The sequence below is a fragment of the Myxine glutinosa genome, chromosome 9 (assembly GCF_964187855.1).
Source record: "Myxine glutinosa chromosome 9, kmMyxGlut1.1, whole genome shotgun sequence".
Classification (NCBI taxonomy): domain Eukaryota; kingdom Metazoa; phylum Chordata; class Myxini; order Myxiniformes; family Myxinidae; genus Myxine; species Myxine glutinosa.
Genome location: NC_136269.1, coordinates 63,002,035 through 63,028,855, shown reverse-complemented (window position 1 = coordinate 63,028,855; position 26,821 = coordinate 63,002,035). Strand labels below are relative to the sequence as shown.

Sequence of the window (26,821 nt, the reverse complement as noted above, 5' to 3'; positions counted from 1 at the left end):
TGAAGGGTGGAACCAGCCTCACATGTCTGCCCACATCTCAAGTGTTCTGGCTAGGTGTCGACCCCGTCAGCAAGGGTGGTACCTCTCCCCGTTCTCTCATTAACTCCAGCTCCTTGAATTTAATTTCCTGCTGAAGCTCCATGTCACGTTCCTTTAATTTCCTTTCCGCTTTTCTCTCCTCTGCTTCGAGGTCCCTTGCAGCTCTCCTCTCCTCTGCTTTTCTCCCTTCTAACCTTTCCTGGAGTTCTCGTTCCACTCTCATTTCCTCTGCTTGTTTCTCTTCTCTCCTCTCTTCTGCTTTCCTTTCTTCTTCTGCTCTTTCCTTTTCTGCTTTCCTTTCTTCTTCTGCTCTTTCCTTTTCTGCTTTCCTTTCTTCTTCTGCTAACCTTTCCTGGAGTTCTCGTTCCACTCTCCTTTCCTCTGCTTGTTTCTCTTCTCTCCTCTCTTCTGCTTTCCTTTCTTCTTCTGCTCTTTCCTTTTCTGCTTTCCTTTCTTCTTCTGCTCTTTCCTTTTCTGCTTTCCTTTCTTCTTCTTTTAACCTTTCCTGGAGTTCTCGTTCCACTCTCCTTTCCTCTGCTTGTTTCTCTTCTCTCCTCTCTTCTGCTTTCCTTTCTTCTTCTGCTCTTTCCTTTTCTGCATTCCTTTCTTCTTCTGCTCTTTCCTTTTCTGCTTTCCTTTCTTCTTCTTTGATCCGTTCCTGGCTCCGTAATTGCAACTCCAGTTTCCGGAGCTCAACGTCTTCTGGTTCTTCGGGTAGCCACTCCCAGGCTAACTCGTCCCATGTTCCTAATCCCACCATAGATTGTATCACCGTGGTCTGCAACTCTGCCTTCCTCAAATTAGTTCGGACCTCCAAGTTAAAATGTTTGGCCAATTTCAAGAGGTCCGCTTTTAGTAACGCTCGGAACTGTGCCTCACTAGGTGTTACCGCAAAGTTCTGTGCAACAAACGCCATGGTGACTATCGTTAACACCTGTTAACCTCCACCCAAGACTTTACCACAATTTCTCAAAAAATTACCAATTAATAATTAATTAATAAATTTTAATTAATAAAAACTATTATTTTATTATGTTATACAATTTTAAATCCCGGACGTAGACCCAATTGCGAATCCGCAAATCGTAATTTGGATGAGCCCCCAATTCTGTTACGTGGTCCTCCCGGTGACTACCTGGTCTCGGTGACCCCCGGACCATGAGAGGAACTCCGCCAGAAAGATCTATTATGTATGCGCTTTCGTAACGCAATCAATATGAATTCCAATCAAGAAAAAACCCCACACCAAGGATCCGGAATAATCAAGGATATATTCCCCGAGCAATCAACAACCATCAACAATCAGCAATCAATAGTACAAAGATGTAAACTCATCTACCATAACTCTAAGATGGCCATCTTATACATTCCTCACGTGAGCCCCACTCCCGACTCCCTCCATGGTCAATGTCTCTCTCAATGTCTCCGTACTCCTGTAGTTCGATCTCCGCACGTGGGCGGTTGAACAGACCCTTCCTGATGTGCTTCCACCGGGCACGTCCCGTACCGGGAACAACGGCTGCAGCGCACACCTCCTGGCCAAGCGAAGCAGGTAAAGCAAAGCGGGCAAAGCAACACGCGGCTTGCCCAGCGCGCGAGGCCCAACGTGCGATCCGTACGCGGCCTTGTAGACGGTGAGGCGAACTGTGCCAGACGCTTAGTTCCGTGCACGAACCCCCAGTGACTTGACGTGTCAAAGGGTAGTTACACGTCCCGGTAACTCCTCTCGCCAGACGGGCTTTTACACGCCGATTCTGTGACGTTGCTCAATAGCGATACCGCTCGCGTCCGAGCTCGGCGAGGAAGAAGAAGAATCGTCGCTTCTCCCGGACCTCGTGTCTTTTCTTCTTCCGTTTCCGGTCTCCTTTTTCCCAGAAGGGCTCCTGACCCTTTAATCACAACAACCTTTAATCGACTACACCTTGATAAGCAAAGACCTGAATAGTAATTCACATACATTCACATAAATATGTAACAGTATGAACAAGTCAAGCACACACACCTTTGAAGGTTTTGTTTGGTAATGTTGAAGTGTGTATGAGAAGGAGTAGGATCCCACCTCCAAATTGTATATAATGCAATCTTCCTTTTATCATGAACCACTCTCTTTGTACGAAGCCTAAATGGACCCACACTTATCCTAACCTGTTCTTCACCCCTTATATACTTAAAGAATACCTTGCTGACATCAAACCTCTGGCAGGAAGCCAACATCCTGTCTGTCTTGAGAGACACGCTGTTTTGTGCAGACGTGTTTATTTCTCTGTCTCGTTGTAAAATGTCTGACTTGAAGTTAAACTCAGTAAACTCGGTAAGACAGACAAGCAAGCCTATGAAATGTTAAAACCCACAATTGTAGATGAAGCGATCAGCCAGTCAAAACCATTTGAATGGTTTGCTTGGTTTAAAAGTGGCCAAACTTCTGTCGATGGCGATCCATGTTCCAGCCGTCCATCAACATAATGCAGTGAGGAATCACTCATGTTAGTGACATGATTCGTGGTTCATGAATGACAATTGGTGAGGCGGCAGAAGAAATTGGCATCTCATATGGCACATGCCAAATTATGACTCAAGACTTGAGAATGAGGTGGGTCTCAGAAAAGTTTGTCCCATGGGTTCTCACTCCGTAGCAACAGGAACATCGCCTCGCAGCGTCTCAGGAACTCATTGTGTGCAGGGAATGATGAAAAATTGCTGACGAGCATCATTACAGGTGACGTTCTTGGTTTTATGGCTACAACCCTGACACTAACTTGTCATCTCAGTGGAAGACCCTGTTGTCACCTCGACCAAACAAGGAAAGACAGGTGTGCTCCAATGTGAAGACTATGTTGATTGGCGTGTTTGACAATGAAGGTTTTGTGCACCATGAGTTCGTTCCACAAGGTCAGACGGTAAATCGGTGATTTTATTTGGATGTTCCGAAATGCCTAAAAGACGAAGTTCAATGGAAGAGGCCTGAAAAATTGGAGTCAGTTTTGTGGATGTTGCATCACGACAATGTGCCAGCACATTCAGCACTGCCCACACGATAAATTAATGCCAAGAACAACATTCCACTGGGCGATTCTGCGGCATGTTGTACGGGACAGGACATACAGAAGGGGTTCCACCTCTGTACTGAATACTACTTATAAAGGTTAATGTTACAAACGGTGTTGATATGAGTTACTAGCCAGGTAAATGAGAGGTAATAATTTAACAATGAACTATAGCCACTACTTTAACAACGAACTATGTCCCAAAAAAAAACAAAAAAAAAACACCTTTAGAGGCCATTTTTTCCCGCAAAGCAGGGGTTGGCCTTTTTCGGGCACCGTGGTTGTTGTTGTTTTTTTGGTCCCCTTTTTTAAGCAATGTTTTATGGCCGGATGCCCTTCCTGCCACCAACCCTGTTTGTCGCCTTTTACGACAAACAGGGAATTACCAGTGAACTGGTACTCAAATTAGCCGACCTCGGAAGGATGACAGGCTGAGTCAACCCCCCTGGCGTTAATTCAGCGATTGACCGGGATTCGAACCCAGGATCCTAGGATCCTAAGCTGGCACCCTAGCCGCTAAGCCAACACCAGGCTCAACGAACTATGTCACTATAGCCAGATATTTGAAAGAGGGTGGCATGTTGTATGGGACACAAAATGTACATGAGTTCTGAAATTGGTTGACATATTCAAAAACATCGGAGTTGGCTTGAGTGGTTTGGATCACATTGCCGTAGGATACCACCTGACTTATGTCTGTACTTACATGATAAGCACCGATTCCTCTCTTTACCTTAGTTGAGAGTCAGGGTGAGAAAAAGTGATGCATTGTACGAGACACACTGAAAAGTGTTGTATGGGACACATTTGCTCACTCATGTGGGACCTTACAGGTGGAAACCTGAACAGACGCTACAAACAAATGAAAATGCAAATAATCATTAAAACAAGATTAATGAACTGTTTATTCAACAATAAAAGTTAACAAACTCAACATTCAAGAATAACACGTGTTATGTGCGTGTTATGTTTGATTGTCCCTTTTATTTTATTTTTTTGAGGGTAACAACAACGTTTAAAGCAAATCCAACGGAAGGAAATCTCATTTCCTTTCACAAAGCCCGAAACAAGTGTGTGTCCACCCTCAGGAGAGCCAGGAAACAATATCTCACCGGCTCACCGTTCTCAAGACCGAACTCTCTTATCTGTCTCCCTCTTCCAAATCCTGGTGGCGTCTGGTCAAATCTGTTTCTGGTGTTTGTTCCCCCTCCATCCCCTCCCTCACCTCAAACGGCTTAACGGCCGACTCCGCACGTGAAAAAGCTGAATGCCTCAACTCTGTGTTTGCCTCTAAATCTTGTGTCCCAAAACCCATCCCTCTCTGTACCCACCGTACCCAGTCGTACCCAGCTGCTCCTGGACTCTGTGTCCTTTCCTCCTGACAAGGTGGAAAAGTTTCTGTCAACCCTCGACTCTGATTCTGCAACTGGTCCTGACGGCATCAGCCCACGGGTCCTAAAATCATGTTCTTCCGCTCTTTCACTCTCTCTTTCTGTTCTCTTCACCCTCTCTTTTGCTCAAGGTCATCTGCCATCTGCTTGGAAATCAGCCAACATCACTGCTTTGCACAAAAAAGGTGCAAAAACAGATCCTAGCAACTACAGACCAATCAGCCTTCTCCCAATTATCAGCAAAGTCATGGAATCCATCATTGCTTCAGATATGAAATCTTTCCTCTTCTCCAATGGCTTGATCTCTGATCATCAATTTGGTTTCAGACCTGGTCACTCTACTCTGGACATGCTGCTTCTGCTTTCTCAACAATGGATGGAGGTCCTCAACGCCAAACAGGAAATTAGAGCTGTCTCCCTTGACATTTCACGTGCCTTCGATACGGTCTGGCACCCTGCTCTGCTCACCAAACTCTCCTCCTTTGGTATCCACGGAAATCTCCACGCATGGCTGGCGGACTTCCTCTCTGGTCGTAGTCAACGTGTGGCCCTGAATGGGTTTCTCTCATCTCCTCTTCCTGTTCAGGCTGGAGTTCCCCAAGGTAGTGTTCTGGGCCCTGTGCTTTTTCTGGTCTTCATCAATGATCTCTCTGACTCTCTTGAAAATCCTCTCCATCTCTTTGCTGACGACTCTACTCTCTGTCGCTCCATTCCTCATCCCTCAGATCGGCAGTCTGCATCCTCCTCACTCTCTGCAGACCTGGACAAAATGACAGACTGGGCAAACAAATGGAATATGTCTTTCAATCCTGATAAATCTCACACTCTTACGATGTCTCTCCGAAAAGACCGACTGGACAACCCTCCCATCCACTTTCTGAATAATCCTCTCCAAGAAGTTCTGTCACTCAAGCTTTTGGGTCTCACTATTTGCCATGATCTTTCCTGGGAAAACCACATTTCAAATCTGGCCTCCAAAGCCAGTCGCCGACTGGGCATCCTCCGTCGTGCGAAGTCCTTCCTTGGCACACCTGAGCTCCTCACCACATACAAGGCTTTCATCCGCAGCTCTATGGAATACTGCTCTCCCCTCTGGTCTGGTGCTCCTGCCTCACACCTAGCTCGTCTTCACGCTGTTGAAACCAAAGCGTTCAGAATCATTGGAATCTCCCGCGATGAAGCCAACTCCAAGGGCCTTTCACTCACTCACCGCAGGCAGGTTGGTGGTCTTTCCGTCTTCTACCGACTCCTCTCTGGCCTTGCCCCCCCCCCCCCCCCCAGCTCTCTCTGGGCTCTGTCCCCCAAATATTCCTACAGGTCGCACAAGATCTGCCTGCAACCCTCTTATAGTTAAACTGCCAAAATCAAGACTTTCTGCTCACCTTCACTCCTTCATTCCTTCATTCCTCTTTTCTCCCGCCTCTGAAACAAACTCCCTCACTCTCTTCAATCCCACTCCACCCTCCAGGTCTTTAAAACAGCTGTTCACCACCATCTCTTATCCTCCCCCATCCAAAACCTTGATCTTTTCTACCCCCGCTGATTTTGGTCCCCCTGTGTTTTATACCTCTCCCCCCTTCCCACGCCTCCTCCCCCCAAGCCCTCTCCCTCCCACACTTCTCCCTGCTCTCAAATGTTGTGGTTGTGTGCTTCCCCTTCTCTCCCCATCTTGTCTTCCGCTCCCTCTTGTTGTATATTTTGTTTGTCTGGTTGATTTGTTTGTGAAATAAATGTTAGCTCTTTCACGAGCCTCGATTCAGTATACAAAAAAAAACAAAAAACAAAACAAAAAAAAAACACCATATCAGTATTGACAGGGTCAGTAGTGTGCAAGCAATATTGATTCTAATGAGGAAAAAAGCAAAATTGAGGAGCAGCTAATGGAACTGATAATTTTTACATGAACATTCACAACAAAGTGCATAGAAAGTTAACAAAAAAAAACCCCCAAAAAAAACCACCAGAACGGCAATCTTTGACGTCAAAACGTCGACCGATATGCCTCCGCCCACATTATTACATCATAAATACTTGTACCAGATTTATTTAATTCAAATCCCTTCAGCTGTTCTCAAGTCCATATTACATTTTTACCTGGCATGACCTCTGACCTTTGACCTATGGTGCCAAAATATAATCAGTTCATCTTTTCATCATAATATATAGTTGTACCAAGTTTGGTCAAAACCTATAACTGGTTCACAAGTTAGCACAGTGACAGAAATTTTACCAAACAGGACTTCTGACCTTTGACCTTATGACCCCATAAATCTAATATATTTATATTTACATCATTATACATACTTGTACCAAGTTTCACTTAGTTCCCTTCAGATGTTCTTAAGTTATCAGGGTAACAAAAAACTTTTGCAGACCGACCTTTCACCTCTTGAACCCCAAATTAAATCAGTTGATCTTTTCATCGCAATACATACTTTTACCAACTTTGGGCAAAATCCTATCACTGGTTCACAAGTTATCACGGCAACAGGAGTTTTCCTAATGTGTCCACTGACCTTTGACCTCAAAATGGAATAGGTTAATCTGTACCTCATTATACATACCTGCACCAAGATTGACTTGGATCTCTTCAGCCGTTCTCAAGTTATCACAGTAATAAAAACCTATCACGGACGGACAGACGGACAGCCGGACGGACCAGCGGAAAACATGCAACAAACAAAAAGCCAGATGGGCGCTTGGCGACCTGTACCACGCCGTCGGGTGTATAAACATGAACGTGGTGAGAACTTTCCCAAAGAATGCCATTTTCTTCTGGAATGAACAAAATCATACATTAAGGATATTAGTTCATACAAGCAGTATGGAAATATCGAGCAATAAGGCGTACAGAATCAAACACAAAAGTGCCAAATTATTAAACGTTACGTGGAGGTATTTTCATAGAAGGATAATAACCTACCAAGTGTTCATACCTGTAGAATGAGTGAATGCTCAAGGGAAAGCATAGCACAGAGAGAACGGAAGTTTGCAACGCTCAAAAGCAAAACACAGCATTACGTGGCAGACAGGAAAAGAAAATGCCGCCAAAGGCAGGAGTTGGTGTCCTTGTTGTTGTTCATAAAAAATAACACTTCCTCTACCCACGCCCTCTTAATCTTCCTTCAGCATCCACCCGGTGAACTTTTTTGCGAAGTTAATTTCCGTCAAATATGAGTGATAAACATCCTGCTAATTAGCATGTGGACAAAAAATGTAATGTGGACAAAACAGCCAGTGAACAATTCCAGGAAGAACCACAGTGTTGACGATGGTGTATATGCATTGGGGGAGGTAGATCCTGCTCCATTCGCCTCCTCCTCACAATATGTGTCCATTAAGAGCCGTTTGCCTATAATGTATCAAACCAAAATACGTAATTTGGTGTATGTCTGTTTGTCTGACTGCGATACAATTGGTCGTTACTAGTCCAATCTAAACCAAACTTGGCATGGAGGATGAAGGGTCACAGGATGGAGGTTGTAGCGACTTCATTTGCCCACTCCCCAAGGGGGTTTTCCACCTTGGGAAAAATCTGTGTTAAGTTGTATATCCATGTGAAGATAGCTAATCGTGGATTTTTTCCAAGGCGTATAATAACAAAAGTAATAACAACTCTTATGGTCATAGCATAATATTAATGTTATTACAAAATAATATTAATACCAATTTATTATATCCCCTCTCAACAACAGGGTTTTTCTCCTCGAACAAGTAGAAAAAGACACAACATGTCATAGTACAAGGGCCCGTCTTGGTTTTAGTAATTTTGCTGTACCGAGTTAAAGGCTGTCAGTCGGCCACCTTTGGTCATTCGACAAAACAAAATCTTCTACGTGTGTATACGCATTGGTTGTCTTTGTGCCAAGTTTGAAGAAAATCGGTCCAAGCATGTCCGAGAAATGGATGGGGACACGTTTAAGTAGCAAAATGGCCGCAAGTCGACCATCTTCGATCTGATCTCAAAAAACAAAATGACGCACTTATGTAAGCCATCATGCATTATCTGTCCACCAAGTTTGAATAAGATCGGTAAATGCATTCCTGAGAAATGGTTGAGGACGTTCAACATCGGATTTGATACAATGAAAATGGCCGCCAGTCGGCCATCTTTCATCGCATCGCGAAACAAAAATGATGTGCACATGTATACCATCATATATTGTCTTTGTGCCAAGTATGAACAAAATCAATCAATACATCTCTGAGATATGGTTGTGCACGCACGGACGCACGGCCGAACAGATAGACGGACGAGACCAAATCCATATGCCCCCGTTTTGGACCAAGTCCAACAGGACAATGGACAATAAAAGCTGTGTTAACGTGAATAAATAGCTTATTGTTGCGTTGCATGGGACACCCCAAAATATTATAAAACACAAACACATATGATTTTCATAACCTTTTGAAACAGTCGCTACTGCTGTTTAACACGAAACTGAAAGGGAGGAAACACGGGGTGTGTTCAGTTACCAAGCAGCTAGCTAGCGCTTGTCAAGCAAGCTGTTCCTTATCGACGGTTTTGAATGGAGTGCTTGCTTAAATGCTTAAGCCATTTGGCGAGCACTCTACAAGAAACACTCTTGTCGAGCACTCTTGTTAACTGAACCCCCCGCCCCCACCCCCCCCCCCCCCCCCCCCGACGTTCTTGAGGCCCAAGCCTAGATCTACTGTAATCTATATACCCCAGAGAGGATAATAACATGACCCTTCCTGCCGCTTCCATACAGAGTGGGTGTACTAGTACATGGAATCACACAGGAAGGATATTCAGATAAAATAAACAAAACTGAAATTTAAAAAGGAAGCAAAAACTGATTGGAAGTAGAGGAAATTAAGAGTAAAACATTTTGAATTTTTGGAGTTAAAAAAAAAAAACATTTAAATAAAAAAACTAGCCAAAAGCACCCGGCGTTGCCTGGGTTCTTTTTGAATGAATTTACTACTATAATTCAGCTTTTACTCGCGGCCGTAGAAGATTGACTACTATAATTCAGCTCAGCTTTTAATTGCGAAATTGGCCCAGCCCGGCCGAGGCGGCCTCAGCCGGCCTCGCCACCTAGCCTATAACCTTCCCGCGGCCCGTCCCGACATTTTTTGCTTCAGAGGTTTCCTCCTATCTTTTACCGTTCAGGAGATTAGCGCGTGGAGACAAAAAAAAAAAAAAACCCACCTTTAGAGGCCATTTTTTCCCCGCAAGCGGGGGTTGGCCTTTTTTCGGGGACCGTGGTTGTTGTTGTTTTTCGGTCCCCTTTTTGAAGCAATGTTTTACGGCCGGATGCCCTTCCTGACGCCAACCCTTTTTGCCGCCTTTAATGACAAACAGGGAATTACCAGTGAACTGGTACTCATTTTGCCGACTTCGGAAGGATGACAGGCTGAGTCAACCCCCGTGGCGTTAATTCAGCGATCGACCCGGATTCGAACCCAGGATCCTAGGATCCTAAGCTGGCACCCTAGCCGCGAGCCCAACACCAGGGTTGTTAACTGAACCCCACCCCCCCCCCCCTCCCCGACGTTCTTGATGCCCAAGCCTAGATCTACTGTAATCTATATACCCCAGAGAGGATAATAACATGACCCTTCCTGACAAACTAAAACAAACTAAAACTAAAACTTTCTTTTATATATTAAAAATAGATATAGATGAAGGAAGTAAAAAAATTCCACCATTTTGTAGGTCCCTGTCATTAGACTGTATGGGTTCACCAAGAGAGTTGAAATTTTTTCCTTAAAACAAGTGGCAAAAGGGATGGGCTACTAGACACCATGGCAATTCATTGGGAAATAACCTGCTGTGCCCTCCCAGACCTTTCTCGCAACTCAATAGTTGTGGGGAAAATAATTATACAATGAAAAAAGAAAATGGTCAACAGACCTTGAATGCAGTAGCTTTGAGGAGAAAGGAGACAAGAGAGTGCCCTTGGACAGCAGGAGGTTTGCACATGGGGCTCCGATTGGTAGACCTGCCACCTTCCTCAGTGGCTTTGTCCCCAAGCACAGCATGCATGTGTAGCAAGAACGAGCGATGCTTCCCTCCTGAAATCAAAACGGCAGGGATGTTGGAACAGAAAGCATTGTGTACAGGTACATAAACATCAGCACCAATATTAAGTGTGCTAAAACAATAATACATTGAATTGCTAATTTTATTTTCATTTTCTAGAGAATAAAATTAAACATTTAGTAGTAAACACTATTTGAATAAATAAAGCCAAGTGAAAGAGAGAGGAAGGTCAACAGCAAGAGACCACCTTCATATTATGAATGCAAAACGTCATTCTTGAAATTCCCTTCCCACCTGTTTCTCAGTTTTTCACAATTTATTGACTGCGATAACACAAAGGAAGGCAATTCTGTAAAATTGAAAGTTGCACAATTTGTTAAAAGCACATCCTTGTGCTGTTAACTTTTAAGAATCTAACACCTCAACGAAGTCTTTAAAGGAAGATGCTACAAAACTACCCTCTCTTATGAGACTGTCTTCCACTGGTAAACAAAGTTTTGGCTTAAAACAAAAGTATTTCGTTTCTTTCAAATGAAGGCACAAAGGAAGGGAAAAACCAACAACAAACATTCAGTTGCACATGTTGCAGCATTCAAGAAAAAGAAAAAATTGGAAAAAAGATGTACAAAGCTAACAATGAAATCGATCTACTTCATTAATTGCAATTACAACAAAATGCCTCAATGTATAATTTTATCTTTTTCAGTTACAACAATCACCACGGATGAGTTTCGGGCTGGTCAACGTCAGCGTTCCTGCATGTGCTGACAGGTCAATTCCATGACCCAACCACACTGGACCACACAAAATGTCCTCCTTATGCTCCTCAAGAAATGGACAGAACTTCCGTGTGCCCAGTTCTGTAATATTTAAAAACACAGGAGAACAAAGTCGTTTAAAATTTAAATTAAAATAAACACAAACATTCACAGAGGCCACTTATACAAAGCAAAACCAAAATAACATTCCACAAACCAATTCTAGCGCTACCAGCATGAAACTAGTAATTATACTATTGCCATTTCCTTTCAACACAATATCGACCTTGCTGTTTGAGAAAAACACAAGTAATTTTTTGATCCCAAAACAGCAATGTAGCCAGTGTTACTCCACATATTAAAATGCATGGAAGGCAGAATGGAAAAAAAAAAAAACTTCATGAACAAGCAAATAACTTGGCTGACCCGAGTCTTCGTCGATGTCCATGGCCTCACAAAGATCATCGGATGTGTCAGAGGATGCGGGACTAGCCTGCAGCCATGCTGGAGGACTAAGAGGGAATGTGACCTTCGCATCGACGGGAACATCTGTAAGAGGCAACAGCACATTTGTGAAGTCATGATCATAGATGTTTGTTTACACATCGATCTAAGGCTCGTAATGGAACTTGTATATAAATCATGTGCATGACAAAGCCATTCGTAGACATTAGTGTGCTGTAATGTGAATTACAGTACAAGGGCATTAGTGGACGATGGACAAACACACATAATGTATATAGTGGATTATATGGGATTTCAATTCGCGTTCCAGGCATCATGAGCCACCAATTCAGATGAGAATGATAAACAAGGAAACCCATTTGTCTACAATAATTTTTCAAATGCAAGATAAAAGTCATAGTTTTGCTGCAATGGATTTTTGCAAAGCCAGGCAGTAGTAAAGGGTTACAGGCAGAACAGTAAGTAAAGTTCATCCCACGAGAATCACACTTTGCATCATATCACAAACACATACAGCATTCAATCATAAGCATCATGGAGTGCGGCAGTGGCACAAGAACATGGCCGCCACATAAAAGGCGTACAAAATGATACTCTGAAGCGTCTGCTGTAGATTAATGTCTTTAAAAGCTGTACCTTTTATTATCACGTATTTTCATAACTACCAACTGTAAATACGCCGGAACACATCGCTAATGTACCCAATCGGGAGATCACTAAACCGTCAAATTATACTTTTTCTTTCTTTCTTTCTTCAGCCATGCTAGCACAATAATGGATGAAGGCATTAAAATGATTCTATTGTGAGGAAGTGACATTGTGTCTGGGGTGTTGCACTAATACCATAGCGTTTTCAAATAAATTGAACTTGTCTGGCAATTGGCAGACATTCACATAGCTGTTGCAAGTTATTTCCGCATGCACAGACTGAGAAACTCTCTGCAATAAGCTCTGCAAAATAAGCTCTGCAAAAACAATCTCTGACGTGGATCAAAAGGTCACTGTAGTATGTTTAATTTACAAAGGTGAAAGGCCCAAAATAAACATAATTATAATGGAGGTGAATATTTGCGAGACAACATGAAAAACACCCAATTTAATACGTCATCTATTTACACAATCGTTATAGGTAAGAAACAATTGCACACCGGTTGACTTCCCGAGTCCCGGAGACCTGTTCCGTAAGAGGGTCACTTGGACTGGTGGGATGCTCGTCACATCGGGATGAAGGACAAATTTGAAGTCGACGTGGCCAACAGCACACACTTTGGGAAGCACGATCTCAAACACGTGCTCATACCAACTTTTGCTGCAGGAAGACATTAAAAAATCCTTAATTTCATGTTCACATCAAGTTGGATACTTTGTAAAGTCATACACATGAGCAACCTGAAGACTATGGAAACACAATAATTTACCAAAAAAAATGTATAAATAATAAAGATCATTGCCATATTATACGCAAATGGCGTGGGTCATAAGTTTGACTGTTGTGCATATAATATGTAGACTTGTCTTGATACAAGATTGAGGGTCAAAAGAGAGAGGAAGGATAAATGAAGGGTGGGGTGGGGGTGACAAGACATGGTCGTGAACCACCTGCTCGACGCCCTGATGGAGGAATGGGATTCAGCAGCCTCAGAAAGGCAGTTCCACAAACGGGAGAAAAAAGTAAATAAAAGATTTAATGTGATATGAAGCAAGGTTCGATTTTAGGACGTCAAATAATGTTGAGAATTTTAAATTCCACAAACTCCAGGAGAGACAGATGTGATGTGAAGCTTAAAGGAGAAAGCAGTACGGTATTTCATTGAGCTACGGAGAAACACCTTATTGGCTGTGAGTAGTTCTGATTTTTCAAGGAATAACTTCGAACGATGGAGGATGCCCAGTTTGCGGCTTGATTTGGAGACCAGCTTTGCTATATGGTCAGCACAGAGAGTCAAGGCTGATGATGAGGCCTTGAAGTTCAAGAGAATGATCCTCTTGCAGTGGCTGATCATGGAAAACGATAAGTGGGTTCGTTTGACAATTCTTCCACAGTGATAGGGTGAGACCGTGAGACATTCCAGGATTGAAAGACATGTTGAATTTGCCAAGTATAATGAAGATCTTACAGGAACAGGACTTCTGTGAACAATGAAAATTTCTCTAATGATGATCCCATCTTTATACAACTAGAAGAGGAAAGAGGACATGAAAGTAAATGGTTACAAAAATATGAACCATTTCAAAATAAAAAATAAATGCATCTTTGTTTCAGTGTTACTGAAAGATATCACATTGTTTCATTGGAAAGTCAATAAAAACTCTGAGCAGGGTAGTGAAGGTACGAATCCCAGTCAAACTGAACAAACATAGGCACAAGGGACAAAATAAATTGAGTGCTTCATAAAAAATAAAAAAGGGGGAAAAAACATTATAATACCAGTCTGCTTCTGCCCACCTATCAGCGTGAAGCTTCCACGTGCGTGTATGTTGTGCTGCGTCTCCCTGCCGTTGTCCATGTAAGTGCTGAGGATGACGGCGCTGTTGTTGTTCCTGCTGAACTTCAGCCCAGCATGGGGGAACGGTAGCGGCGAAGCGTGGCGTCAGGGTCTCAAAGCGCGTAAGCTCAAGCATAGTCGAAAGGGTGTCAGCAATCAGGGGCTCTAATGCCAGCAAATCCAATCCTAAATGCATAAAATGAAAGAAAAGGAGCACACAACAATCTCGGCGAATATAAACAGTGCGCGAAAATAGGCAAAACAAATGGTAATGCACAAAATATAATTACAATTTCCCATTGGGGTAAACAAAGCTAAATAGCTTGTTTGAAAATATAAATTCAAGGGATGCTAAATTAACTAATTCAGAGAAGAAATTTTTTTTTTTTCTTTTCTTTTTTTTCCTGGTGTTGGGCTAGCGGCTAGGGTGCCAGCTTAGGATCCTAGGATCCTGGGTTCGAATCCCGGTCGATCACTGAATTAACGCCAGGGGGGTTGACTCAGCGTGTCATCCTTCCGAGGTCGGCAAATTGAGTACCAGTTCACTGGTAATTCCCTGTTTGTCGTAAAAAGGCGACAAAAAGGGTTGGCGGCAGGAAGGGCATCCGGCCGTAAAACATTGCTTCAAAAAGGGGACCAAAAAACAACAACCACGGTCCCCGAAAAAGGCCAACCCCCGCTTGCGGGGGGAAATGGCCTCTAAAGGTGGTTTTTTTTTTGGTTTTTTTTTGTTTTTTGTTTTTCCTATCATGTCAATTGTTCTTGTTTGAAGGTCTTCATCCTGTCACTTCGAGAAAAGGGGAGGGTATAAAATTACTACATTTTATCATTTCTGAGCAGGGCCTACCCGGCACTGTCAGGGGAAGGTGTGGGAGAGGGTGATACACAGCACTGCCCAGCTGATGAGCTTTTCCCGGCAGTGGTTTCGGGATGTGTTGGGCATTGAAACGCTGTGAAGATATTGGCCTCGTGGTGGTTACCTTTTGCCTGCAGGCCGTTGGCAGAATTGCCTGATCCCACATCCCAATATACACTTTATAGTGACCTTTGGTCTCTCAAAACACGCCAAGGCCAATGTGCGGTAACTTCAAATCTTGCCCAGCCTCTGACGTACTGGCACCCAAAATATGGGGCCTCTAGGTACTACGGTTCAGCGATGGAAGAATAATGTACAAACACAAACACACAAACACTTGAAAACATTTACAAGCTGAACAAATCCGAGAATGTACCTAATACCACCAAATAAACCATCTACCGTCTACCTGGTGCAAAAAGTGCATTTTTTTGTGTCTCCTTATCCCTCCTGCAGTCAACATTTAAGTGTTTACAGATAGTTTATGGATGTGCAATTGCAAAACAAGGGCATTTTAGGGGAAGAAGGAATGAGGATCAATGTTCCCAACCTGAGAGTCCCTGGTTATGTGAACCACTTGTGTGTTTATTCTCATCTTGAAATTTCTCCTCTCTTGTGGTTGATCCATCTTGGAAGATTGACGAGCTGTCGATGTCATCCTGGGTTTCACCAATCTGAAGAAAATGAATCTCGCCACCTGAGGGATAAAGGCAGAGGGATCATGAAAGAAGAAATAGAGTTTGGTAACTGCACTGCTAGATCAAGGCAAATTAAGTTTGGAAATTATATTTACTTTTCTCATGTTCAAAGGGGCAGAACTTTGAAAAGCACAGCAGAAAACCAAAACCAAAACGGAGATGGACAAACAAGGGATGCAGTTAACGGTGAGGGGTACGGTGAGCAAGATGGATACAGAGGCAACATTTTGAGAGGGGTGAGGGTGGTTTAACAGGTGTAGAAAAGATAAGGTTTTGGATGGAGGTGATCTGATATAGTGGTGAGCAGCTGTCTTGAAGGCCTGAAGGGAAGAATGAGATTGAAGAGAGTGTCAAAGTTTTTTAGTTTTTTAAATACATAGTCGAGGCTCATGGAAGAGCTAGTACACTGAACGGATCAGGACATAACAGGGTCCAAAAGGAGCAACAGTGAGAGAGGGAGGAAACACCAACAGCAGAGTTGAAGGCCAACATAGAGGCACACTTAGACCGCACAATAATGTGGGGAGGAATTGGGGATAGGAGAGGATGCATGGGGTGAACGAGATGGATACAGAAGGAAACTCACATGAGGGAAAGTGGAAATTTGGAAGGAGGAGGGATTGGGGTTGAGGGGGGGGGGGGGAAGGGGCGGTTAATGAGGGTAGAAAATATCATGGTTTTGGATTGGGGACGATCTGAGATGGTGGTGAACAGCTGTCTTGAAGACCTGGAGGAAAGAATGAGATTGGAGAGGATGTGGAATTTCGTTCCACTGGCAGGAAAAATAAGGCGGGGGGTGGGGGGGACAAAGGAGTGGCGGAGGGTGAGCAGTGATCCTGGATTTAGGTAGTTTCCCAAAAGGGGTTTATGGTGGACTGTGTATGCCCTGGAAAACCCTGGGGGCGGGGGGTGGGAGGGTTGTGGGGTCACAAAGCACGGAAAGAGCAGACGGTGCAAGACCAGAAAGTAGACTTACATATTGTTGCGAATATGGAATTTGACCTCCATATCCGCTTGTAAATATTCCCCTATCTTCTCCGATACTCCCCAACTCTCCCCTTACCCCATTCCCTAGTCCCATTGTCTGTAAACAACACCCATTAGAGCCGATCTTCCCCTTCATTCCCCCATTAAATGTCGTGCCCAGGTCCCCCGCACCACACGTAGACCATTATAGGACATCTTGCTAGTTATTCTTAATCTATGTCAGTTAAGGACTTGTTTCCATTAATTATGACTCTTCGTTGCACCAGAATGTGATGATATGGCACCAGTAGGAGTTTAGGACCTTCCCATACCTCCCCGCATCTCTTCCCATCATCTCAAGCTCCAACAACAACCACAACAACAGCGGCTTTGCGTCCTCACTCCGGCTCGGTTGGCCGCCATTGAACATGTGCTCGACGGGGTTACCCAGAAGGGGGCTCCCTGTCGGCCCCTCGTCAAGGGCGGAGCCGGTAACCCCCGCACCCAATGAGAAGCCATGGGCCGATGCCATATGGGGCGGAGCTAACGAGCGAGGGCGTGACTCCCCGCCGGATATACGCGGCCCCGCGCCGGACGTGACGGGAGATGCGCCCCGAGCTTGGAAAGACAAGACGCCACCCTCCCGAGCGCTGAGAGACCTCCTGCATCTGTTGGGCCGCGCCATCCTGTCCCTGAGCACAAGGTGCACCTTGTGCTGGCCATCGACTGCCGCTTTCCTTTTCATCAACCCCCGTGTGAGTCAGCCTTGTCCCGTTTATCTGTGGTCTGTCTAGGGTTAATATAAGGTTGTGTCTAAGTGCCCACCTTCCTATGTTTCCCTCTTGTCCCTGTAATCTAACCTTTTCCGCCTTAATATAACCTCCTCCGGAGGTCTTGAGAACTGAACCCCTGGTGTCGTATTGTGTGATTATAATCCAGCCGGGTGTCTTCTTTTCCTTATTGAGCCAGCATAGCGCGGCTTCGTCGACGTTCGAGTACAATCGGGTAACTTGTACGGATACGGCGGCCATCCCGCTCGGCCCCCCATACCATCAAAGTCGTATCAGTAACAATTGGTGTCGAGGAGTGAGATTGGACCCGGAGCGCGTTTACGCGCTCGAAATTATAACAGCGAAATTTGATTGTGTTTTACAAAAAAAAAAAATAATAAAAACCCGAATTTTGAAAGTCGCGCTATGGCGGATCAAGACGGCTGGGGTCCGGTAGGGGAGAGTGAGGTAGGGTCGATCCAGGACCAAAATGAGGGACGTGAGGAGAGCGAAACAGCGAGGGTAGCAGGCGCGCAAAATGGCGCCTCGCTGGTCACCGCGCCGGCGACCGTGACAGCGCCCCTGGTGGATCCGAACCTTTTCCTCCTGCAAATGGGGGCCCTTATGGACAGGCTAGAAGCCAAAATGGGACAAATGGGGAACCGGATGGATGCTCAGGGTGAGCGATTGGAGGGCCAAATGGGGGTAATGGGAAACCAAATGGGGGTAATGAGGGACGAAGCGAGGGCTCAGAGTGAGCAAATGGGGGTAATGAGGGACGAAGCGAGGGGTACCAGTGAGGGATTAGACAATAATTTTAAGGGATTAGACAATAATTTTAAGGGATTAGACATGAAATTTGGGAAATTAGACGATAGATTAGGGGAAATACAGGAGGGGTTAACGGGGGTAGAAAACAGAATGGCCGCTCAAGAGAATCAAATGGAAGGGATGCAAAAAGGGTTAGAGGGGTTAGAAAACACCATGGAAGGCAAATTGAGGGACATGAGGGACCAAGCGGAAAGGGAAGTTAACCAAATGGGGCAGCAGATAGAGGGGGTCAGAATGGGGGTAGAAACCAAACTGGATGCTCACAGGGAGGAAATGGAGCAGATGAGGGTGGCATCTGGGCAGGAGATGCAAGTAATGGGAGAGGAGATCAGAAGAGGAGTGAGTGAGGAGGTCGGAGGAGTGCGCGAGGAGGTGAGGCACTGTAAGGAGCGCATGGAGAAAGAGGTGAGAAAGGGGACTGTAAAATTGCAAGGTGGTATAGAGGAGTTGACGCTGGGAGTAGAACAACTGACAGTGGGACAAAAGGAGTTGGGGGACCAGGTAAAGAAGAACACAGCGGTAATAGAGGGTTTAAAATCGACACAGAAGGAGATGAAAAAGGACGTAGGGGTAATTAAAAAAGAGTGTCAGACGGTACATGAGGACCTGACGAGGAAAATGGACAAGGTGGTAGAGGTAATGGAGGTTAAAGAGCGGGAGGTGCGGGAGCACATAGAAAAAAATAAAGTGGAGTTAGAGGAAGAACTTAAAGGGGCGCACGAAGAGATGAAGGAGATGAAGCAAAAATTAGAGGAAGTGGAAGAAGGGGTGAGCGAAATTAAGAAGCGACGGAGAGAGGATAAGAAAGAGATAAAGGAGGAAGTAAAAGAATTGGTCCAAAGTCTGTGTTCGGATCGTGATGATGTGCTCATTAACCGGATGAGGGATTCGCAGGTGATGGAGGAGAAGCGAAGAGGAAGAGGACCCGGTGTAAGTGGTGACCAATATGGTCGTGCGTATGATGCGCCAGGTGATTTAAGAGGCTTGGGGGTCGAGATAGACCCGGGTGTTCGTGAAAGGCCGTTGGTGAAGTGTGCGACAGGTCTGGTGTGCGAAAGAGGAGGTGTGCGAGAAAGTCCGACTCTGGGGTGTGTGAGGAAAAAGTGTGTACCAAGGAGTGAGTGTGCAGGCGAGAGTGAGTCGGTCGTAGCGCGTGTGCGAGGGAGCACATGGAAGCGCGGTGTGGTAAGTGTTACAGAGGGTGTGACGGGAGAGTGTGCGCAGGAGTGTGCGCGAGAAAGGTGTGTGACGGACAGGTGCATGAGGAAAGAGTGCGCTGTCAGAAGTAAGGAAGAGTGTCCACCTGTGGTGAGTGTTACAGAGGGTGTAACGGGAGAGTGTGCGCGAGAAAGGTGTGTGACGGACAGGTGCATGAGGAAAGAGTGTGCTGTCAAGAGTAAGGGTGAGTGCGTTGTCACGAGTGGAGGTGAAAGTAGTGAGAGTGACATGGAGCGTGAGTTAGTTGTGACAGGTGAGCGAGGATGTACACCTGGGATGGAAGGATGCACACCTGGAATGGTAGAGCGTGAGTGGGAATGCACGCTGGAATTGGTGGTGAGGCACGTGGTTGGGTGTGCGAATGAGGGCACACCTGTGATTGTCACAGAGGAGGTGACCGAGGAGGGGGTGCGAAGCGGTGTATTGGTGAGGTGTGCGAGCAACGAGTGTGTGCCAAAGTGTTCGGTGGTCAGGTGTGTGACCAAGGCTGTGAGTGGAATGGGTGTACCTGGGTGTGTAAGGAAAGGTACGAGGAGCATGGGCACAGCTGGATGTGTGAGCAAGGAACGGGCTGCGGGGTGTAAGCGTCCAGGTGAAGCATCGACGTTAGACGGGTTAGAGGTTAGAGCGACTTTTAGCCGAAGCAGGCCCTCGGTGCGTGCCGGGCCTCGCTTTGAACGGCCGCGTCCAGGCTCCACTAGGCGGAGCTGGCAGCCCGATAGAAAGGGTCGTCATGGCGACCACGTTTTGTTGAGACGTGCCGGCAGGTCGAGATCGGGACATTGGATGGCTCCACGCCGAGGTGATGCATGGGATCTCGGCCCGGGTAAGCCCCCGTCCCTGCACCGAGTGCCGGACGCATCCAGCCGCAGGCACAAAACAACCAGCATCCATTGCTTGGCTTTACGAAGCCGGGCTTTGGACAGGGATTGGCGCACCGAGAGGTATTAGTGAGTAGACTGGGAGATGAGGTTAGTGTTTTGGACCCAAAATTAGAGAAAAACAAAATTTGATGATTGGCAAGGGATTGGCAGTAGTGATTGGCAGATGATGGGCAGTGATTGGCAAATTTTTGATTTGTTGAAATTTGATGTGCAAAATTGGTAGTGAGAGACCCCCGATGTGGTGGGATGGCAAATCCACCATCCTTCCCATAGTGGGGCAAAGGAGCAATAGCTTATGGGGTGTATGGCAGTGAAAACTAGCCCGGGTGGGTTAGGATATGGTGTGTAGGGATCTAGCGAAGATGACATTAGGTAACGTTAAGTTTAGTTAGTGACTGATACCTGTAGTGGGGACGCAGGTAGATTAGTATGGATGATAATGACGAGGGAGCGCAATAGTTTAAAGGGACGACTGGGAAGCGCAAGTTTCAGAAGGGAGTAGTTAGCTGAGATGATGCCGTGTGAGTGAGAATTGAACAGGTGTGATTGCACAGGTGTGCAACTGGACAGGTGTGATTGCACAGGTGTGCAACTGGACAGGTGTGTGGAGCAGTGTATGAGTAGTGAGTGTGTGGATCAGCGCGAATGCGCTTGGGGAGAGAAGGGTGCAGGTGGCACCAGGTGTGAGAGCACAGGTGTGCAGGTACAGGTGTGTGGAGAGAGTTGGAGTGAGTGGTACGGAGTGGTGTGCATGGTGCGAAGGTGTGGATGGGGGAAGAGTAGACCCCTTTCACGAGTACCCGGGGCGGGTAGTGTAAGTGTTAGGTAGAGGGTGCAGGTAAATTGTGGTTGGATATTGGCATTTGTGGTGCGGTTGCAGAATGGTGTTGTGAATGGGTGCATTAGTGTTGTGGAAATGGCTGGGCGTGTAGCCTGTTAGTGTGTGTAGTTGGTTGGGCACTCCACCACTGTGAGGATGTCGGCCAGGTGAGGCCGCAGGTGGGCTCTGGGAGCCGGTAGTTGTGAGTGGGTGCCTGAGGATCCCGGGTGTGGATCGGGCAGCCCAGTGCCAGAGAGGGCACGGAGTGGGGAGAGAGCCAGAGGGCCTTCCCCAGGTAGTTAGGTTAGGGTGAGGAGCAGGTAAGCTCGGAGGCAACTGCAGTGGTGGAGGTGTGCAGGTGGGTAGACCCACTGGGAGAGGTACACGCCGCAGCCCAGAAATTGTGCGAGGGCACCGGGAGATGAATCGGGGGAGTGAGACCCCAAATTGAAGAGCACCACAGTTTGGCCAATGGGAATTGGTTTTTAGAACCCATAGTGTAAGAGGGCCAATGGTTTGGCCGGAGAAAGCCCCCGGGTAGTGTAAAGTTGTTAAAGTCATTTAGGAAATAGTTAGGATTGATGAACCTGTCGCACCATACGCAGCCACTTACCTGTGGTGATGATGATGACTCCACACCTGTGTTTTCTTTGTTTTGTTGCAGGAGATGAATCGCTGTGTGGATTTGTGAGACGCATCACGACGTGGATGAGACATTGGGGTGATTCCATCTCTCCCTCCTTAGGAGGGACTGATGATGAGTTGGAGATGGCAAATTATGATGTTGAGTTGGAGATGGCAAATTTTGATGAGAGTTGAAAATGGCAAATTTGATTGGTTAGGAGGGAGAGAAGACGAATTTGGTATATGGGAGGAACGGGGAAGACAGTAGGGATGTTTGTGGATTTGTAAAGTAGATGTTTATGGGTAGTGTTGTGTTTTGTTGATACAGTAAGGGGTAAGGGAGGGGCCATGTAGGTTACCTGGTGGGGGGGGCGTACGGTAGGAACGTACCTGTCTCACCTGGTTCCCATGTGCCCCCAGTGTGCATCACCTTGCATTGCGTGCACTTTTGCGCCCTTACCACCTTGCTCACTTGTCTTGTTTTTGTCTCCCACCTCCGAGGATCTGGCTTTGGGGTAGAGAGAGAGGAGAGAGAGGTGCTGGCGACGCAGTTGTGGGCCTGCACTTTCGCTGTTCGCTGCCTGGATCGGTACACCATATGGACCGCAATGTTTGTGGCCACCCACGATGGACCGCAGTTCGTTTGCGGCCAAGCACCACCCGGGGATGGACCTATGGGTCAACGTGGCACCTATGCCATACAGGTGAACCACTTTTAAGTAACACCAAGTGCACCACAGGAAGAGCAAGAGACACCTGCAGGGTTAGGGGTTGTTGAAGTTATTTTTATTCCAATGAACAATGGTGACTGCACCGATTGGTGGTGGGGTGGTGCTTTTGATGCTGGGACAGGGTGCTCTGCACGTTATTAAAGGCCGTCGGCCACAGAGCACTCGTGGGTTGGTGTATCGATGTTGGCAAGCGCGCTCTCTCTATGCATAACATCTGCATGTGTTCCTCCAAAGACAGGTCCTGGATCGTAGTGTAAATATCAGCGTAGTCTTGTAAATAATGCTCCCTACCGGCTGTATGTTTAGTTTGAGAATTCTTTCCGGATTCGGTTATCCTGTGGGTGTGTTTCTGTGAGGAGAAGGGTGTAACGTCGCAGGGGGACATATTTACTCATTTGTGAATATCTGTAAAACTGTCGCACTCAGGGTAGAGTTAATAGTAGAGGGAACTACATTGCGTGCCACACTAAAGTAGGTAAAAATTTATCGGGTCGGGACGCCCCGAGGGTAGAGAAGGGTGCAATGTTGCGAATATGGAATTTGACCTCCATATCCGCTTGTAAATATTCCCCTATCTTCTCCGATACTCCCCAACTCTCCCCTTACCCCATTCCCTAGTCCCATTGTCTGTAAACAACACCCATTAGAGCCGATCTTCCCCTTCATTCCCCCATTAAATGTCGTGCCCAGGTCCCCCGCACCACACGTAGACCATTATAGGACATCTTGCTAGTTATTCTTAATCTATGTCAGTTAAGGACTTGTTTCCATTAATTATGACTCTTCGTTGCACCAGAATGTGATGATATGGCACCAGTAGGAGTTTAGGACCTTCCCATACCTCCCCGCATCTCTTCCCATCATCTCAAGCTCCAACAACAACCACAACAACAGCGGCTTTGCGTCCTCACTCCGGCTCGGTTGGCCGCCATTGAACATGTGCTCGACGGGGTTACCCAGAAGGGGGCTCCCTGTCGGCCCCTCGTCAAGGGCGGAGCCGGTAACCCCCGCACCCAATGAGAAGCCATGGGCCGATGCCATATGGGGCGGAGCTAACGAGCGAGGGCGTGACTCCCCGCCGGATATACGCGGCCCCGCGCCGGACGTGACGGGAGATGCGCCCCGAGCTTGGAAAGACAAGACGCCACCCTCCCGAGCGCTGAGAGACCTCCTGCATCTGTTGGGCCGCGCCATCCTGTCCCTGAGCACAAGGTGCACCTTGTGCTGGCCATCGACTGCCGCTTTCCTTTTCATCAACCCCCGTGTGAGTCAGCCTTGTCCCGTTTATCTGTGGTCTGTCTAGGGTTAATATAAGGTTGTGTCTAAGTGCCCACCTTCCTATGTTTCCCTCTTGTCCCTGTAATCTAACCTTTTCCGCCTTAATATAACCTCCTCCGGAGGTCTTGAGAACTGAACCCCTGGTGTCGTATTGTGTGATTATAATCCAGCCGGGTGTCTTCTTTTCCTTATTGAGCCAGCATAGCGCGGCTTCGTCGACGTTCGAGTACAATCGGGTAACTTGTACGGATACGGCGGCCATCCCGCTCGGCCCCCCATACCATCAAAGTCGTATCAGTAACAATATTCTTTCATAATCAAGTGCATTTTTATGGCAGGAGGTGGAGATCACCAGTTAGTGTGTGGTAAGATCCACATTGACCTTCTGAAAACCAATGGGGTATATAAGTACAACAGAAACTATGTTTAAACTTCCAAGTTTTTGCATCAACAGTTATCCAAGTGTCAACATAAAAATTGAAGGTACAACATCTATTTCTAAAAAGGCCAACCAACTGAAACCTCGACAGTTTAAAGCCAGAAGCAGATGAGTTTCAACTCATGGTAAGTAAAAGATTTACAACTCCGAGATACCAGAGACCCAAGAGTATAGCAAACAAAAGTTTGAAACAATCGTATGAACCATTGGTAACTGCACTGAAAGAGCAGCAGGAAGAAAGGTGAATAATACTTTGGACAGGCAGACTACAGCCTCTTCCCTCTCTTCAGACCATGACAAAATTACAAGCTGGTCAAACACTTGGAATACCGTAATCACTCGTGTATGAGCCACACATTTTCCCCAGAAATACGTGATCCAAATGTGGGCGTGTATTGAGAACGAAGGTGAAAGTGCTGATTTTTCCAGATTTCCAACACCAACACAAGACCTTCATCACTGCATGACGCCATCTTTAAAATGCAGTGCATTGTCGGATATCTTATGCAACATTGAACAGACATATGTTGTTCTGAACAAAATTTATTTTGATAGAATAATTAAAGTTGTTCGGTTGTAATGCATTCGTTTTGCTTTTAAAACTTTTTCTCCAAACTTTAAAAATATATATACACGGCCAGAGCATTAAAACAAGCTTGGGGATTAACACGTGTGTTTCAGCACACAGACTGCTTGAGACTTACCGTACGCTAATGAGTCGCTAAATATGAAAGAGTTACCGACGAGCTCTCACTGTGCCAATCTGATAGAGTATTAGATGTCACATATCACTCAGGAAGAGATGTTAGGTATGTTATTAGGTATGCCAGGTATGTTAGGTATGTTAGGTATGAAGAGATGCCACGTCATTCATGGTGCAATGTTGTGTTTCATAGATGTTAGAAATCAACTGTTATGGTGAATTCAACACCATCTAAGTGGCTCTCTACATAGACCAGCAAAACACTGCTTTTGAGTTTTTAACTAAATTTCCAGTCCTGAGGTGGAATTCATTTTTACGGCAGGTAAATTTTGGGGTGTGGGTTAGCTGGAATTTTCCTGAGAATTTCATCTTTCTTTTGAGATTTTTTTTTCTTCTTTGTGAGAAACCAAGGCCTTCGATATCATTGGACTCTCCCATGATGAATCCGAGTCCATGGGCCTATCACTTCACCATCGCGGACGGGTAGGTGGTCTCTCTATCTTCCATCACCTCCTTTCTGGTCTTGCACCCCCCCTGCCCATTCCATGCTTTCTCTCCAACTACCCATCCACAGGTTTCTGCAGGGTGCACACTATCCACCATAAACCCCCTTCTGGTGAAACTCCCAAAATCGAGAACTACTGCCAGGTATAATTGGTATTCTCAACGATTGGGAAGCAGTGGGAAAGAAGTGGAATAGCTTTTCACAGAATGCATCAATGACAAGAAGGCAACGGCAAACTACCCAGTACAACCCTTGCCAAGAAACTGCTTCAGCAGTACCGATGCTCTGTAACAGAATATGGTACATCGGAATCAATGGCAGAAGTATCATACGATAAGTAATATGCAATGAGATCACGTCGCTCAGGGATACGAAGGCCATCCACCATTACGGGAGACAAACAAACACAACAACTAAGACACCCTGATAGACACACGTGCACATGAAACCACTGGACGGAACACGTTGAAATTTGGTGGTTATCCTTGGGGTGTGCCCAGAAAGCTTTCAGGCATCATCTTTGTCTGTATCAAAACTGTACAAATGCCCAAATGATGGGGCTATTTATGTACAGTGGTTAAAAAAATCATAGTCACAAGGGTTCAGGAGGATGGGGTTTGGAGGATGTCAGATCAGAGAAGCACAAGATAGAATAAATTGGGGTTGTCTCGGAGAGGCCTGCACCCTGCAGGGGATTCCTCCTGGCAAAGATTATTATGATGAAAATAAAAGTCATCAAAATAAACATGAACACAGTAAATAAATACTTAATTCAAATAAATCAACAGAAATGCAAGTCAACTAAAGAATAATAAATGAAGGCACAGACTCGCAAGATGAAGGCAACATGACTCCACCTCACTCCCTCCCAATCAAATGACCCATGCAACATTAAAAGGAAGGCCAATGTTGACTTTTAGTATGAAGTAGCTGTGTAGAAGCATTTTTGTGCTGACTTGTCTGAATATGTTTAAAGGCTCAGCAAGCCAAAACCCTTACTTTGTGACCATTTTTGACTTTTGACCCCCATGCAATTGAAAAGAAGGCACTGGAACAATATCTGCCTGCTTTCTTTTTGTATGATTTGCCGGGTCTTGTCCACATTCGTTAAAAATAAAGGTTTGGCATGGCAACGGCCTTAATTTCATGACCAATTTTGACATTTAACACCCTGTAAATGAAAAAGAAGGCACCACATTAATGTATGTGCTTCATTCTGTAGTTGTGTTCAGGTCGTTTTTTGTGCCAGGTCTTGGCTGGATTGGTCAAAATACAAATGGTTGGCAGGACAAACGTTAATTTTGT

General features: G+C 45.7%; 1 protein-coding gene across 3 annotated transcripts in view; it reads right to left on the bottom strand.

The window, feature by feature from the left end:
- The window catches only part of BIRC6 (baculoviral IAP repeat containing 6), a 538,457-nt gene that overhangs the window by 463,891 nt on the left and 47,745 nt on the right, over positions 1–26,821 (bottom strand). For all 3 annotated transcript variants that reach the window (XM_078784399.1, XM_078784400.1, XM_078784401.1), the window contains exons 11-16: positions 15,600–15,746; positions 14,154–14,379; positions 12,856–13,016; positions 11,669–11,791; positions 11,204–11,344; positions 10,356–10,516 (exon numbers count right to left, since the gene is read on the bottom strand). In XM_078784399.1, the coding sequence (XP_078640525.1) occupies positions 10,356–10,516; positions 11,204–11,344; positions 11,669–11,791; positions 12,856–13,016; positions 14,154–14,379; positions 15,600–15,746 (959 nt within the window). The remainder of the gene's footprint in view (positions 1–10,355; positions 10,517–11,203; positions 11,345–11,668; positions 11,792–12,855; positions 13,017–14,153; positions 14,380–15,599; positions 15,747–26,821) is intronic.